General features: G+C 37.4%; 1 protein-coding gene across 2 annotated transcripts; it reads left to right on the top strand.

Moving 5' to 3' along the window:
• Nucleotides 1-4,853: 4,853 nt before the first annotated feature.
• Nucleotides 4,854-13,213, top strand: LOC140932967 (putative neutral sphingomyelinase). 2 transcript variants are annotated; one of them, XM_073382472.1, is made up of 7 exons: nt 4,854-4,932; nt 5,649-5,745; nt 6,026-6,102; nt 7,452-7,635; nt 8,692-8,904; nt 11,235-11,487; nt 11,719-13,213. In XM_073382472.1, the coding sequence occupies exons 1-7, from the start codon at nt 4,883-4,885 to the stop codon at nt 12,090-12,092; spliced, it is 1,248 nt and encodes a 415-aa protein (XP_073238573.1). In that variant the 5' UTR covers nt 4,854-4,882; the 3' UTR covers nt 12,093-13,213. The 2 variants fall into 2 exon arrangements, with proteins under 2 accessions (XP_073238573.1, XP_073238572.1); XM_073382471.1 differs by having other exon boundaries at nt 11,707-13,213.
• Nucleotides 13,214-13,798: the final 585 nt, after the last annotated feature.

Genomic DNA, 13,798 nt, shown 5'->3' with positions numbered 1-13,798 from the left:
AAAATAAACTCCCGCAAAAATTTCGTGCCACACGGTATATATAGCCCGCGAGCACATGTCTCCTATTTCCTTTGTTGCCCGCGGGCTACCTTACGTACAAATTTCTTCTTAAATAGCCGTATGTTGCTTAATGTAAAGTTTAATTCAAAACAATTTTTTTGTTTTTTTTGGATAGCAAAGTGAAACTTCTGCTTCCTCCTCAGGGACAAATATTGTCTGTATTCAGTAGCTGATCCAGGGGGTGAAGGGTAGGAGGGGTGCAAGACCCCCTATTAAAATATATCCGTCAGAAACGAGGGATTTTAGCTACCTGCATTGAAATTGTAATATCCCCGTAAATAAACGCTGAAGCGTTCCTTAAAACTTTCATATCGTAGCTAAAAAATGAACTTGTGTTTCACGTTTCCTTTCTATGAGATTTCATCAATTAGATCAAATGTGTTCACAGTTATTTGATCATGCAGAGGACGATTGTTTTGAAAATCAGTGCTTTAAAAGTGAAATGGGTGTGTATCATGACGGTTTTATGGGTCTACCAAGCTGAAAGCGTGAATGTGTTACGTTGAAGAAGGATGGAAATTATTGGCTTCAACTGTGTGCACATGTTCAGTGGATCCCCCTGAACAAAAATACCTCGATCTACCTCTCTTATTTGTGAATATAACGTATCAAACATATTTTAAAATTTGTGACATTGTTTTCTAGTTATGTGAGTTTTTCTAGTTCAGTCACCTGATTTGCACAAAACTTAGAGGGTTGAAGCAAAATTTGACCGAGGGAAGTTTCTTTAAAATGTTACCTTATGAATAATAAGCTGTGAGTTATCAACGAAAGCCTTTGAATTCTTAATAAAGATTTCTTCTCGCACACTCATGTATATCTCTCAAGTTCAGTAGAGAAAGAAGTATCTTTTTGCGTGATTGGCTTGTATGCACTAGAGCTGGGAATCAGCTGTTTTCTCAGTCGATGGTAGATCGTACGTATGGCTTTTCACCCTTCTCATAGTGCAAAATCATGGTTTACCATTTACATGCGCAAAACAGCAGTCGGTTCATGATTTGGGTAAATGGTGAGAACAATTCAGGACTGGCAAATTTCATCCTGGAATCGCGTTTACCATATTGTACGAATCAGTTCCATTTAACTTTTTCGGCGTTACAATTGATAAAGATGTTACGTTTAAGCAACATGTGTCCTCTATATGTAAAAAGGTAAATAATCACGCGTTATGAAAAGGTTTGGCAAACTGATGTCTACTGAAACCATGCTCCGTCTTTATAAGGCATTTATACTTCCTCACTTTTATTATTGTTCTATGGTGTGGCATTTTAAACAAGATTCTGATAAACTGTACCTTTTAAACAAACGTATTCTTCGATTTATTTTCAAGGATTTTAACTCTGAGTACAATAATTTACTTACAAAGGTAGGAACTGCAAACCTTAAGGACAAGCGTTTACAAAACATGATTCTTACTATTTTTAAATGTCCTCATTTTTCTGATTATCCAAGATATTTAAAAGATATGTTTCGTTTACGCTCTAGCACCTATTTTTTAAGAGGACATAATATGGTCTGTTTGCCCAAACCATTGACCACTTCTTATGGTATCAATTCCTTTAGTTACTTGGCAGCAACATCTTGGAATTCTCTTCCTGACCATTACCGCACTTTTTCTGATTTTACTTCTTTTCGACGACTGAGATCTACTGGGGACAATAATTTACCTAAAAGGGCAGGAACTGCAAACCTTTCTACATCATGATAATTTGCAAGTTAGTTGTCTAGGTAGTTATCTTATTTGTTATATAGAATTAACTTTTTATTATAATTATTTATTAATGTAGTTGGCTCGAAGATATTAGCACTTGAGTGCTACACTGTAAATTCGAGGGTAAATAAAGTTTATTGATTGATTGATTGATTGATTGATTGATTGATTGACCAAAAAACTGCTTCGAAAACCTGAAACTGGTATCAAAGATGGCTTTGGTAAAGAAATAGAGCACGAATTCAGTTCCCTTTGAAACATGCCGTCTGGAAAAATATGAGAGCCCTAAGTACCTTTTCAGCGTTGCTCCCGGAAATTTTCCAATAAAACGATCTCAAAAGTTGTGTTCCATTTACCCTCCAACCGGATTATCCATAAACTTTTTGTAAATTGTAAACAACCCATTACTCTGAAGTCGCAGCCGGTGGACACTGATCGCGAGGAGAAAAATGGGCATTGTGGCGACGCCGACTTTCTCAGTTGTAAGGTCTTCAACTGTTTCGCTTAGAGATTGTCTTAGTTGTCAAACTTGACATGTTCAAATGTAAGGCAACCGTTTCAGTGCAGAATAAACATAGTTAACCAGGATATGAAAGTACCGTATTTTTCTCGAATAATAGCCGGGGGCGATTATTTCTTTTTCCGCACAAAAAGGGGGCGATCATTCGAGGGAAGGCGATTATTTCAAATAGTGGTCACTGGAAGTCGTGCCCTAAATATATATTTTTTTAATTATGCCATTAAATCAAAAATTAATCACATCAAATTAACTGAACGTGGGATGGAACATAATTTAAAGTCTAATAACCATCTCCCACAGAGTCTGGTAGCCTGTGATAAATCAATCAGTTTTATGGCGCCAGAGCCCACTGCATTATCCACATGAATGTCAAAATTCCCCGATATCAGGAGCTATTCCTTGCACAATACTGTAGACTCTAAATAATCAGCGAGCTCCGAGAACTGGAATATGCTGGTGGGCTCCATGTGCATATCGGAATAAGGTGGTCGATAGAGTCGGGCAGCACTAAAACATGGAATCCGGAACCCGGAAACGGAATCACGGAAACGGAAACGGAAACGGAAACAGAAACGGAATACGGAATCAAATATCAATGATAGAAAATTAAAGAATTTCACATTACACAATTTAGTACAATCCAAAGAGAATTTGTCTTAGTTTTCTTGGCAGTTCCCTTAAATACCGTAAAATTCCGAAAATAAGCCCCTCCATGTATAAGCCCCTCCAAAAATAAGCCCCCCAAAAAGGGCCTTTGAAAAATATAAGCCCCTGGGCTTATTTTCAGAAATTTACGGTATATTCTTGTTATTGTGTCTTGATAAGGTTTGCCGTAGTGTGGGTTACTGCACTGCAAGGCCGATCAAAGTAATTTTACGAGTAATTTTTATTCACAAGTTCATGGGTTGAATAATACAGTGAAATATTACTTTTGTGGCTAATTGTCAAGAATAGTAGTAGTTAGCCTCAAACCACACCACGTGATTGTCCCCAAACTGAATACGCCAAACATGACCGACCGGTGACGTGACCACAGTTCAGGTGTTTTAGCAATAAGTTCAACTTTTTCGCCAAGCTGAATACTGATGGAATACTGGTGTACCGGTAATTGAGTTTACGTGGACGTCCGTATTTTTGTTGAAGAGGCTTATTAAACATGGCGCATTATTTTGATGTAATCGGTTGCGGAATCAAGCAAATGCATGCACAATTCTCTCTTCTCTTTGGACTCCACAATGCCATGGTTCTCTTGAGTAAGTTGTCTTGATAAATAAAACTGAACACTGTTGAAGACAACCCAGAAAAGACACTAAGAAAAACTTGACGGCGACGCCTTTCAGTTATATAAACGACGCCTCTGACGATTCAAACGAAGTCTGTCTCCATATAACTTACCTTTTTCTAAAATGGCACTAGTTTTTGTCAGTAACGTTTTTCTCCTCGCTTTGCTGTCCCATGAGAATTTGCATTTATTGCCAATAGTGGTATCAAGCGTCTTTTCACCGGAATCGACTCCTCTAGTGATACAGCAGTCTCCTCTTCTGTTCTCAGCTAATTTATTCATTTGTGTCTTTTTTTTTTGATCTGTTTATTTATTTTATTGTCATTGCTAATATATATTTTTTCAAATCGATCGCTTGGAACCTTCTTTCACAGATTCCGTATCCGTTTCCGTTTCCGTTTCCGTGATTCCGTTTCCGTTTCCGGATTCCGGATTCCATGTTTTAGTGCTGCCGATAGAGTCCGGGTAGAACGCGGAGGTTATGAGAGGATGGCTGCTACACAATCCACTCAGAAAACTCAAAAGATTTTTTCTCGCCGGCACCGATCTCTTTCACATGAAGTGAGTCGCGATAAAGAAGAGCTGTTCCGCCCGCCACCAGTGCGGTCTGTGCGGTCAGTGCGTGGTTGGTCGTCAAGCTTGTAATTTATTAGGCACAACTCATTTCTTACTGTATCATCATTTGCATTTAGCCAAGTCTCTGTGATTGCAAGCAGATTTAATTTACACTCACAAACGAAGTCGAAAATGTCGGCTAATTTATTTATCAAAGATCGAGCGTTCATTAAGCAGAAAGACAACGAGCGTTTGAAATCCCTAACCAGAGGCAAGCGATTCACGAGAATTGGCTAGGTTGCATGAATTTCTTGATTGCATAGACGGAGGTGCTTCTTGAGTACCATGCGAACATAGCCTGTTGACAGACGTCCCCCTCGGGAAGGGGACGTCTAGGACTGTACGCAGACTACAACAGGCTATGCGAACAAAGAGTACGTAAACATCAGGGGCACCCAACGACCGTTTTCGGGGAAATATCTGTTCGGAGCCCTCTAGAATGGCTAAAACATACGTACGGACGATTTTCTCAGAACCAAAATTTCTTGGATGCCAGGAGCCAATCGGCTCCCTGGCTCCTATGGTGCTCCGCTGCGCGCGCGAGAGCTCCGCTATACCCTGCTATATGAAAAAGACGCGTAAACCATATGAAAATCAATATCTCGGTACACTATACGAATCATATATTAAGTACCTACATTGAACTGTCCAACGCCCGCTGGTAGAAAAATATTAGGGTCTCATTTTTGTAAACATGGCAGACGAACAAGAATCAAATTTGCGCGTTTTGACCCTCAATTGCTGGTAATGTGGATTGATTGTCGTAACTTTCTTTTAATCAGTGCTTCTTTAATCAAAAAATCCAGTGCTATTTATTTAATTTTTCACTGTTTTTCGTACGTTTGGAGTTGAGTCAATTCAGGTCTATGAAAGTTGCCTGTGGAAATGCTTTTTATAGGGTCGTTTCATTTTCCCGCACCCCACCTCAGAAATACGACGCCTCAGTTTTTTATCGTCTCCCGTTGAAGAATGATATTCGAAGGGTTGATTGTTTGACCAGAATTGTTGCTACTCTATTTGAGACGCTTTTAAATGCATGTGAGGTATGACCCGCGGGTGTATATCAAAATTACTTTAACTCTGACTTTTAAACAGGGTGGCGGGGGGCTAATAAAATTATGTTATTACGTCCCATGCATGCGTACCAAAAGAATTTCATCCTAAGTGGTCATGATTGTTTAAGCCTAATAAAAGAATAATTTTGTAAACACAAGCATCAAAGTCTATTTTACACTTTAAGAAACTCCATAAAATTTCAGTTTGGTACTAAAACCTTTGAAATTGCATGGTTTAATTGCTTTTAGTTGCAGTCTATTTATACCTGTAATTGTTGATTTTCCATACATCCCATCTTTTTACTTTTTGATTGATTTCTGGAAAAGGAAATATTATGGTCACTTTAATTCCATTTGTTTACTTGTGAGAGCTATCTGTTATTAATTGGTGTGCTGCATTACTAGGGGTATTCCTTATGTGTCAAAGATGTGGGCAGAGCGTAAACTTCTCATTTCTGAGGAACTAGCAAAAGGTCATTTTGACATTGTTTCACTTCAAGAGGTATAATTCAATTTAATTTCATTTGCTGGTAATACCTGTTTGCAAGGAATGAAATGTTTTTTACATTTAAGGCAGTTTGTGTTTTTTTTTTCAGAAGATAAATTAATTATGATCTGACCAACCTCTCTCCCTCCTAGAAATTTAAGGGGAGGTTGATACCAACCATTAAAAACTTTGGTCTCAAGTACCCCTGCTTCCTCCCTCAAAATTTCTAGTGACCGTCAGTGGGGTGTGTATGGATAAATTCTGAAACAACAGTTTTCCAATTTTGATGTTGCAGATTTGGAGTAGAAGTGATTTTGAATTGATAAGTGACAAGGTTGAAGATGTTCTTCCGTACTCACATTACTTCTACAGGTGCTGTCAAAGTTTAAGTATCTCTTTTTCCTGAGTTTTACCCTAAAGGATGTTTGCATCCATCATAGTTCTTGTGGCAATTTTAGGCCATGACAGTTTAAGTCATTATTGAGTTATTTGTGCTTGTTTTTACAATGGTGTTACTTTATTCATTGTAAAAGTGAGCCGTTATATATTTTGGTTACAGTTGAACCTCCATTGAGCAGTCATCCTCAGGATACTGGCACGTTCCTGCTTAATAGAGGTTGGCTGCTCAATAGAGGTTTCTCATAAATTAGCATAATCTTTTGTAGAAACATTACTTTATTTTGCAACAGACGCAGCACGGGATTGCTACTACTGGACCAGAATCAGTCATCCTCTTCTTTCTCAACTGTGTTTTCCTTTTTCATTATTTTTTAAAATAAATTAGAGTCAAACTAAGTATATCAAGTGTATAATGTCGTGTATAATGGGACTTTGATTATTGGCTGCACAACAGAGAGTGGAAGCTTATTAGGGAGCTGTTAAATGGAAGTCCATCTGTATTATCCCCCCCGTATCAAGATCTATAATTAACAGCAACAACTGCTTGAAACACAATTTTCTTTAAAGTTTCTGCACCATTTATTTATTGGTCTTATTGGCAGGTGTGCAGCCGGTGTGAGTGAAGGTTTGGTCATGTGAACCCTAATACTAATTCTAACTCCTTTAGCCTCTGATTTCTGCACCTGTAAATTTAACCCAGCATTCAGTATGATTACATTTTTCTTGGTTTCTTTTGGTTGGTTCTTAGTTTAATACTAGTAGTAGGTAGATGACCAGTTTTTGCTTCATTGTCCCTGCTTTATAATGTTTTGAAATTTTAACTTTATAGCCTTTATACAGGCTCTCCTTCTCACCAGTGCAGTAGCTGACTTGTTTTGGGGCTAATATCTTCAACATTATTTTGTTGCTATATATGACAAATAAATAGACCTTTTTACTGATACAGTGGCCATATTGAATTCATTAGATTTAAGGAGTATTATGGGATGCCCAGGGGGCACTCGTTCAGTATTTATGCAAGCTTTTTGGGCAAAAAAAACTTCACTGTTTTTTCTTGGGAAAAAGGCGATCATTATTACACCCAAACACGGCGCAACGATCTTTTTTTCTCATTACAATCTTTTTCTGGGAAAACTCAAAGAAAAATTGGCCCAACAGGCGCATATGAATACTGAGCAAGTATATCGGATCACGGTCATGCCCCCTGGGCATCCTATAATACTCCTTAATTCTAATTAATTCAGTATGGCCACCATATTGGTAAAAAGGTCTGTTAAATCTATTTCTTAGTAAATCACTCTCTCTAAACTTTTTTATTTCAGTGGGGTGATTGGCAGTGGAGTTTGTGTGTTCTCACGGTATCCTATCATCGATGCATTCATTTATCGTTATTCATTAAATGGCTACATGTATAATATCACTCATGGAGATTGGTTTGGAGGCAAAGCTGTTGGCTACTGTCTGATTGATCATCCTAAGCAGCCAATTCATTTCTTTGCTTCGCATGTAAGTTTGTGCACTTATCAGCTGTGTCTGAGGTTTAACCAAAGTAAATTAAACAATATCTCGTAAATAAAAACATCCCTTTCTTTTTAAACGATAATATGTATTTAACAAAAAAAAATCTACACCAAAGTCATCTGTTTTCCCTTCTATACACTAAATGTAGTTTGTTAAGCTGTCTTAGCAAAGTAAGACTGCTGAATGAATCAATGAACAGGCAGTGAAAAGAAAAGATAGAATGAAAATAAACTACATGTAAAATGAGAAGGAGGCTGAGGAGGAAACTGAAAAAACAGTTGACCACTACAGAAAATACCATAACATACCTTAATGCTCTTTGTTTGTCACCCCAAAATTTTGCATAAGCATTGTTTTCTGTTTCTCTTGGGGCCATTTTAATTTCTAATTTCTTTTCTGTAGTGGTGAATTATGTTACTTATAGTGAAAACACTCACTAACATGTCTTACCATTCACCATCTACCATAAATCCTCTATCAACCCCCCCCCGCCCCTCAAATAAGCCCTCCCTCTCTAATAAACCCCCCGTTTTGAGGGGAAGAAAGTTATTATGCCCCGCCCCTCCCCTTCCTCCTTATTCTTCACTATTAAATTATTATTTAAGATGGACTGATCCGCTATGGTTTATTCATATGCTGGAAGTTCGGATTTGTTTTGATATTTGGTTGCACGACCTCTAACGTCATGTGCTTGAGCATTTCAACTTTGTGTCCTAGTTCTTTATGGAGAATTGATAGCATCTTCTGGATGTTTGAAAAAACACAAAAATGCCCCATTTTGGTAAATTCATTAAGCCCCCTCTCAAATAAGCCCCCCCCCCCCCCTCAAACACGCTTGAAATAAATAAGCCCCAATGGCCAGGGGGCTTAATAGAGGATTTATGCTATGAAGACTGAATAACAGGCATATAATGTTAACAAAAGTAGATGATTTCAATTGTGCTGCAGTAATATTACAGTCCTATGTATTATCTGTTTTATTTGGATTCTTGCTCAACTTAACTTAAATGCACTATCAACTTCATTTAATTATTATAATAGTTACATGCATCATATGGTCAAAGAAACCAGTATGTGCCACACCGAACTCTACAATCATACCAGCTTTCACAGTTTATTCAACTTTTGACGAAGCCAACTGACTCTGTCATAGTTTGTGGAGACATGAACTGTGAGCCATCAGATTTGGGATACAGGATTATTAGGGATGTCACTGGATTGGTTGATGCTTGGGACAAACATGGCAAAGTTAAGGTAATTAGTATCTTTTAGCTTTGGGTTTTGTGAAAAAAAATTGTAATACACAATATTTTAGGGTTCGCTCTTTCCATAGTTTCTGTTTGTGCTAATCAATTGGCTGATTTAGGCACATAGTACCATTTAACTATAACCATCAGTATATCATTTTCATCATAATCATCATTATTATTCATGACATGATCTATTTGTTCAATGATTCTTGCAATGTAAAGTAAAATAATATTGTCCCAACTAGATTGTTTTGTACTATAAACTTAATTATTGAACCTGCCTTGCAAAATGATATACATACATACATTATTCAGCATGTCCCCATCTGGGACTTTTCAGTGGTCATTATAGTATTTGCATTTAGTAAAAATTAAAAACTATAGATAAAACCTACCAGTATTCACAGAAATCGAATAAACTACATTAAAATAACTATGTTAAAATTCCGAAAATAAGCCCCTCCATGTATAAGCTCCTCCAAATATAAGCCCCTCAAAACGGTAATGCGAAAAACCCTCCGTTAAATCACCCCTGCGAATATAAGCCCCCTTGTAGGCTTGGAGGCTTGTACTTGGAATTTGCCCTCGAATACAGAGTGAAACAAAGCAAAAATAGTAAATTTCCTTCCCACTACAAGCTAGCCCAGTCGAGTTTGAAATGCAAATTTCCATCCGTACGTAAGCCCCTCCAAATAGTCCCTCCAAAAATAAGCCCCTCCAAAAGGGCCTTTGAAAAATGTAAGCCCCGGGGCTTATTTTCGGAATTTTATGGTAACTGCATATGATATAGCTCGTCATATACAATACAAATTATTGAACTTTAAAAATTGAATTATTATTGATATAAAAATTTGTTCAGAAGATGGTTTTTTAAAGTTCTCTTAAAGAAAGCAGGATTCTTGCATAATTTAAAGCTTGAATCTAGCTTTTTCCAGTTAGATTCACTTCCATACATTGCCTCTTGTAACAAATTTAGATGTTAACACAGGGGGCCCACACAATCTGTTTGTGTAGTCGATTGTTATTTTATAGTAAATGTACTGGATTTACCGTTTGCTTCACCTATAGCGATGTATCGCTAACTATGTATATAAATCAATGATAAATAAACGTTGAATTACCTTACCTGTGGTGTATAGTCGTCCTTTTGCCTCAAAAGTGGTTTTTTGAGCGATTTTGAATGAATTTGAGTTTGCCGCTGACTGTTCCATATAATAGAAGGACAAGGGAGGAATCCTTGTTTTGAAAGGGTTCCAGCGCCAGAGCAATTCCCCCCCCCCCCCCACCCCAAATCGCATCGCTCCGCTTTCAAACTTCGCAGCATAAAGGTCAAAAGATTCACGATTCTTCTCGTACCTTCCAATCGAAAATCCATCCAAACGGCCCGGAGCTAGCCCTCGAAGAAAATCAAAATCCCACAGTATTCGAGCGACTGGAATGCGTAGCAAGATTCATACGTGCCAGCTAGAAACCGTCCCGCTGATTGCCTTTTTTTTATTGGATGTCGTTAAACAAATGGTTAAATAATAACTGATGAAGAAGACTTGGTAAGCGTTTGATATTTAACGACATCCAATCAAAAAGAAGAAGAATCGTGAATCTTTTGACCTTTATGCTGGGAAGTTTGAAAGCGGAGCGATGCGATTTTGGAGGGGAAAATCGCTCCGGCACTGGAACCCTTTCAAAACCAGGATTCCTCCCTTGTCCTTCTATTATATGGAACAGTCAATGGCGAACTCAAATTCATTCAAAATCGCTCAAAAAACCGCTTTTGAGGCAAAAGGACGACTATACACCACAGGCAAGGTAATTCAACGTTTATTTATCATTGATTTATATACATAGTTAGCGATATATCGCTATAGGTGAAGCAAACGGTAAATCCAGTACATTTACTATAAAATAACAATTGGCTACACAAACAGATTGTGTGGGACCCCTGTGATGTTAAGTATTCAGGCACGTGACCTGCCATACATTTAAATGTTAAGATAGCATCGCGATAATACAAATTTGTTTTTACTGAAAGCCAACGTAGATTCCTAATATTGGAGAGGTATGGTTATACTTCTTTACATTGCAAATGATTCACGGGGCAAAGTTTTGAATGTATCGTAACTTATTACGAACATTACAATCTGAGATGGCTGACCATACTGATATGACGAACAGTAATAGAATTTCCTGAGAACAAGAGTATTTTCAGCCTATATATAGCCAAAGTTGAAGGAAGTTACTAGTATGCATATACTTTGCTGTACAAGTATATTTGCATAATAAAAAGAACTAGTAACATTGCCTTTATTTCACTAATCAATGTCATTTTTCTTTTAGCCTGGTTGTTATGGTAATACATCAGATGTCAGCCATAACACCTTCTGTGGAAATCCGCAACGCCCTCAAAAGGGTGGACCAGATGATGGCCACCGTATTGACTACATTTTCTACCGCTGTGCTGAGGATAAATTAGAGTGTATAGATTGTGAAGTAACCATGGGGCTTGTTCCAGGAAAGAACTTCTCCTTTTCTGACCATGACGGTGTTGCAGCTTCATTTGTTGTAAAGGATTCTGAGGTTGAAAGGACAGGTACTTTGAAAATTAAAATAATTTGATATGTTCAGCTTTTCTTTATGTGGTTGCTTTATGGAGTCATTTAAAGAGACATCTCAGACGTTCAGACAGATCTCAAAGCACCAGATGATTTCCTGCATGATAACTTCTTGACATTTTCCTTTCCAATTTTGTTTCCTGATTCAACTGTTTTTAAACCTTCCAAAACTTGCTCCAACTTACTCTTTGTTTTAGATACTTTACAAGGGACAATCCCAGACATAAAGAAGAATCAAGAAGCATTATCAGAGACCCAGACTGTCATCTCTGCAGCTCTTGATAGATTATTAAGTTATAACTACTTACAGACATTCTTTGCTTGTGCCATGTGTTTCTTTGTCATATCACCCATTTTTTTTCCTGTTACTCAGCACTCACCGTTGTCCCTGCATCACGCTGCTGGCAAAATATTGTATCTTTTTCGTCTTGTTACAACTGTCATACTCAGTGGCTATTTCTTTTACTTGATATTTGATACAAGATTGGAGTACAGTGCATACAAAAGTGTGCAGCAAATGATTGATATACAGCTCAAACAGATCAGCCCTAGAAAAAGGATGAAAGGGAACTCTTGTTTGTAGTAAACACAAACAACAAATTTAAAAATGTTAATTTGATTCAACTGTGAAACTCATAATAATGTGAACGCTGAGGAAACTGTTTTGGCCAGAATGTTATTGTGTTGCGCGCAAGAACCAATCAGGCATGGAAAAACTAAACTGCAAGCAGTAACGGTCATAAGTTTGTGGTTTTGGGGGCTTGCTTGCATTAATTTCTCCTGATCTTCACTGTGAGTGGTCACAAACACAGTAAACATATTTCCCCAAATAATTCAGGTGTTCACAGGTTTACTAGACTGACAGTAACGGACTATCCAAACCATGTGCACCTCTACTGTCGGTAATAGGGAGATTAATCTACAACGCGGGATGGTGACAGCTACAAAAATGTACTTAAAAAGGGAAGTCCCGCTGGCTTTGTTGCGCTTATTCCATCTTGTTCAGTGCATCAAATTTGCAGTTTTTTTCTGGAGTTGAATTCTAAGTGACGTCAGGCCTGAAGTGACGTACTGCGTTGAAGAAAAAGAAAAGGAAAGTTGTTGTCTTGTGTTCACATCCCCCACAAAATGTGAAATTAGGCACTTTTCAGGTTGTAGTCGTGCAGTGACAGCAAAGCAATGTACAAAAAAAGCATGATGCACCTGCAGAGTTGTTGTTCTGCCAATATAAACCTATTTCTTTTGTCGTTCTTGCTGACCTCGCTGTTGTTGTTGCTTAAACTCCCTACTATCTAAGTCAGTCGCCCATCAATGTCCAATAATGCTTGTACCGTAAAAGAAATTCAAGAAGACTTTTTATCGAATTCCATTTTGGCACTAATCCCTTACATCCCTGTAAGTTCAGAAGTTATATTTACCATTAGACAACATGTCCTTATAATTTTATCTCAATTTACCTACCTCCTTATACAGAGTAAGGTACATATAAAACAGTAAAGATAGTGTTATTGTTGCTGATATATAACTATCTCAGATTTTGGCAGATTTTTAAATTAAATATTCTGTGGACCTGCAACTTACTGCTTGGAAAGTATCATCTTTAATAATAATTTACCAAAAAAATTCTGAAATTAGTACAGTGACAAAATTTATCCTCTTGTTATAAATGACTTATTTTTCTTAATAAACTAAATAATATCACAACATTGATGTGTATGTTGTGTTATAAAGTTATCTTTAGTTTAAATTATATCTGTGCATCGTTCTAATGGATTTATCAATAAACTAACTATGTAGAAATAAACGCTATTCAAGTAGCAGTGAAAAACTAAACTTCAATAGAGGGAGGGATTGAGAGAATCTAGTCTGTCCTTAAAAGTTCCAATGGATCTTTCGCATTTAATTGGTCTGGTAATGCGTTCCAGACTTTTGCCCCAGTGTAAGGAAAGCTTTTCTTGTGATAATCTGTTTTAACTGCTGGCAAGGCTAGATCCTAAGATTATATACCAATCGCTGGAGTCATACCATTTATAATTTAAACATCATAAGAACTTTTTGTTTGTTTCTTCTCTATTTTAGATTAGACCAACTCAGCTTACATAATAATTCAGTTGTCGGTGTCATGTAATGAGCACCAGTGACCACACGTGCAGCGGGATTTTACAACCTTTGAACTTTCACTATGAGACAGACACTGACGTCATCCCATACAATACTGCAATAATCAAAGTATTGTTCATTAATTTACTAATAAACGCTTGTCAAATTTGAAACTGGAACAAAAGCCCT

The sequence above is a fragment of the Porites lutea genome, chromosome 4 (assembly GCF_958299795.1).
Source record: "Porites lutea chromosome 4, jaPorLute2.1, whole genome shotgun sequence".
NCBI classification, from domain to species: Eukaryota; Metazoa; Cnidaria; class Anthozoa; order Scleractinia; family Poritidae; genus Porites; species Porites lutea.
This window is presented reverse-complemented; position numbering and strand designations above follow the sequence as displayed.

What these genes read in the sequence shown, in the direction of transcription:
- LOC140932967 (XM_073382471.1), top strand. Translation starts at nt 4,883, where the DNA reads ATGGCAGACGAACAAGAATCAAATTTGCGCGTTTTGACCCTCAATTGC. An exon ending in TACTCACATTACTTCTACAG is followed by an intron (nt 6,103 to 7,451) that starts GTGCTGTCAAAG and finishes TTTTTATTTCAG; the next exon opens with TGGGGTGATTGGCAGTGGAG. An exon ending in TTCTGAGGTTGAAAGGACAG is followed by an intron (nt 11,488 to 11,706) that starts GTACTTTGAAAA and finishes TCTTTGTTTTAG; the next exon opens with ATACTTTACAAGGGACAATC.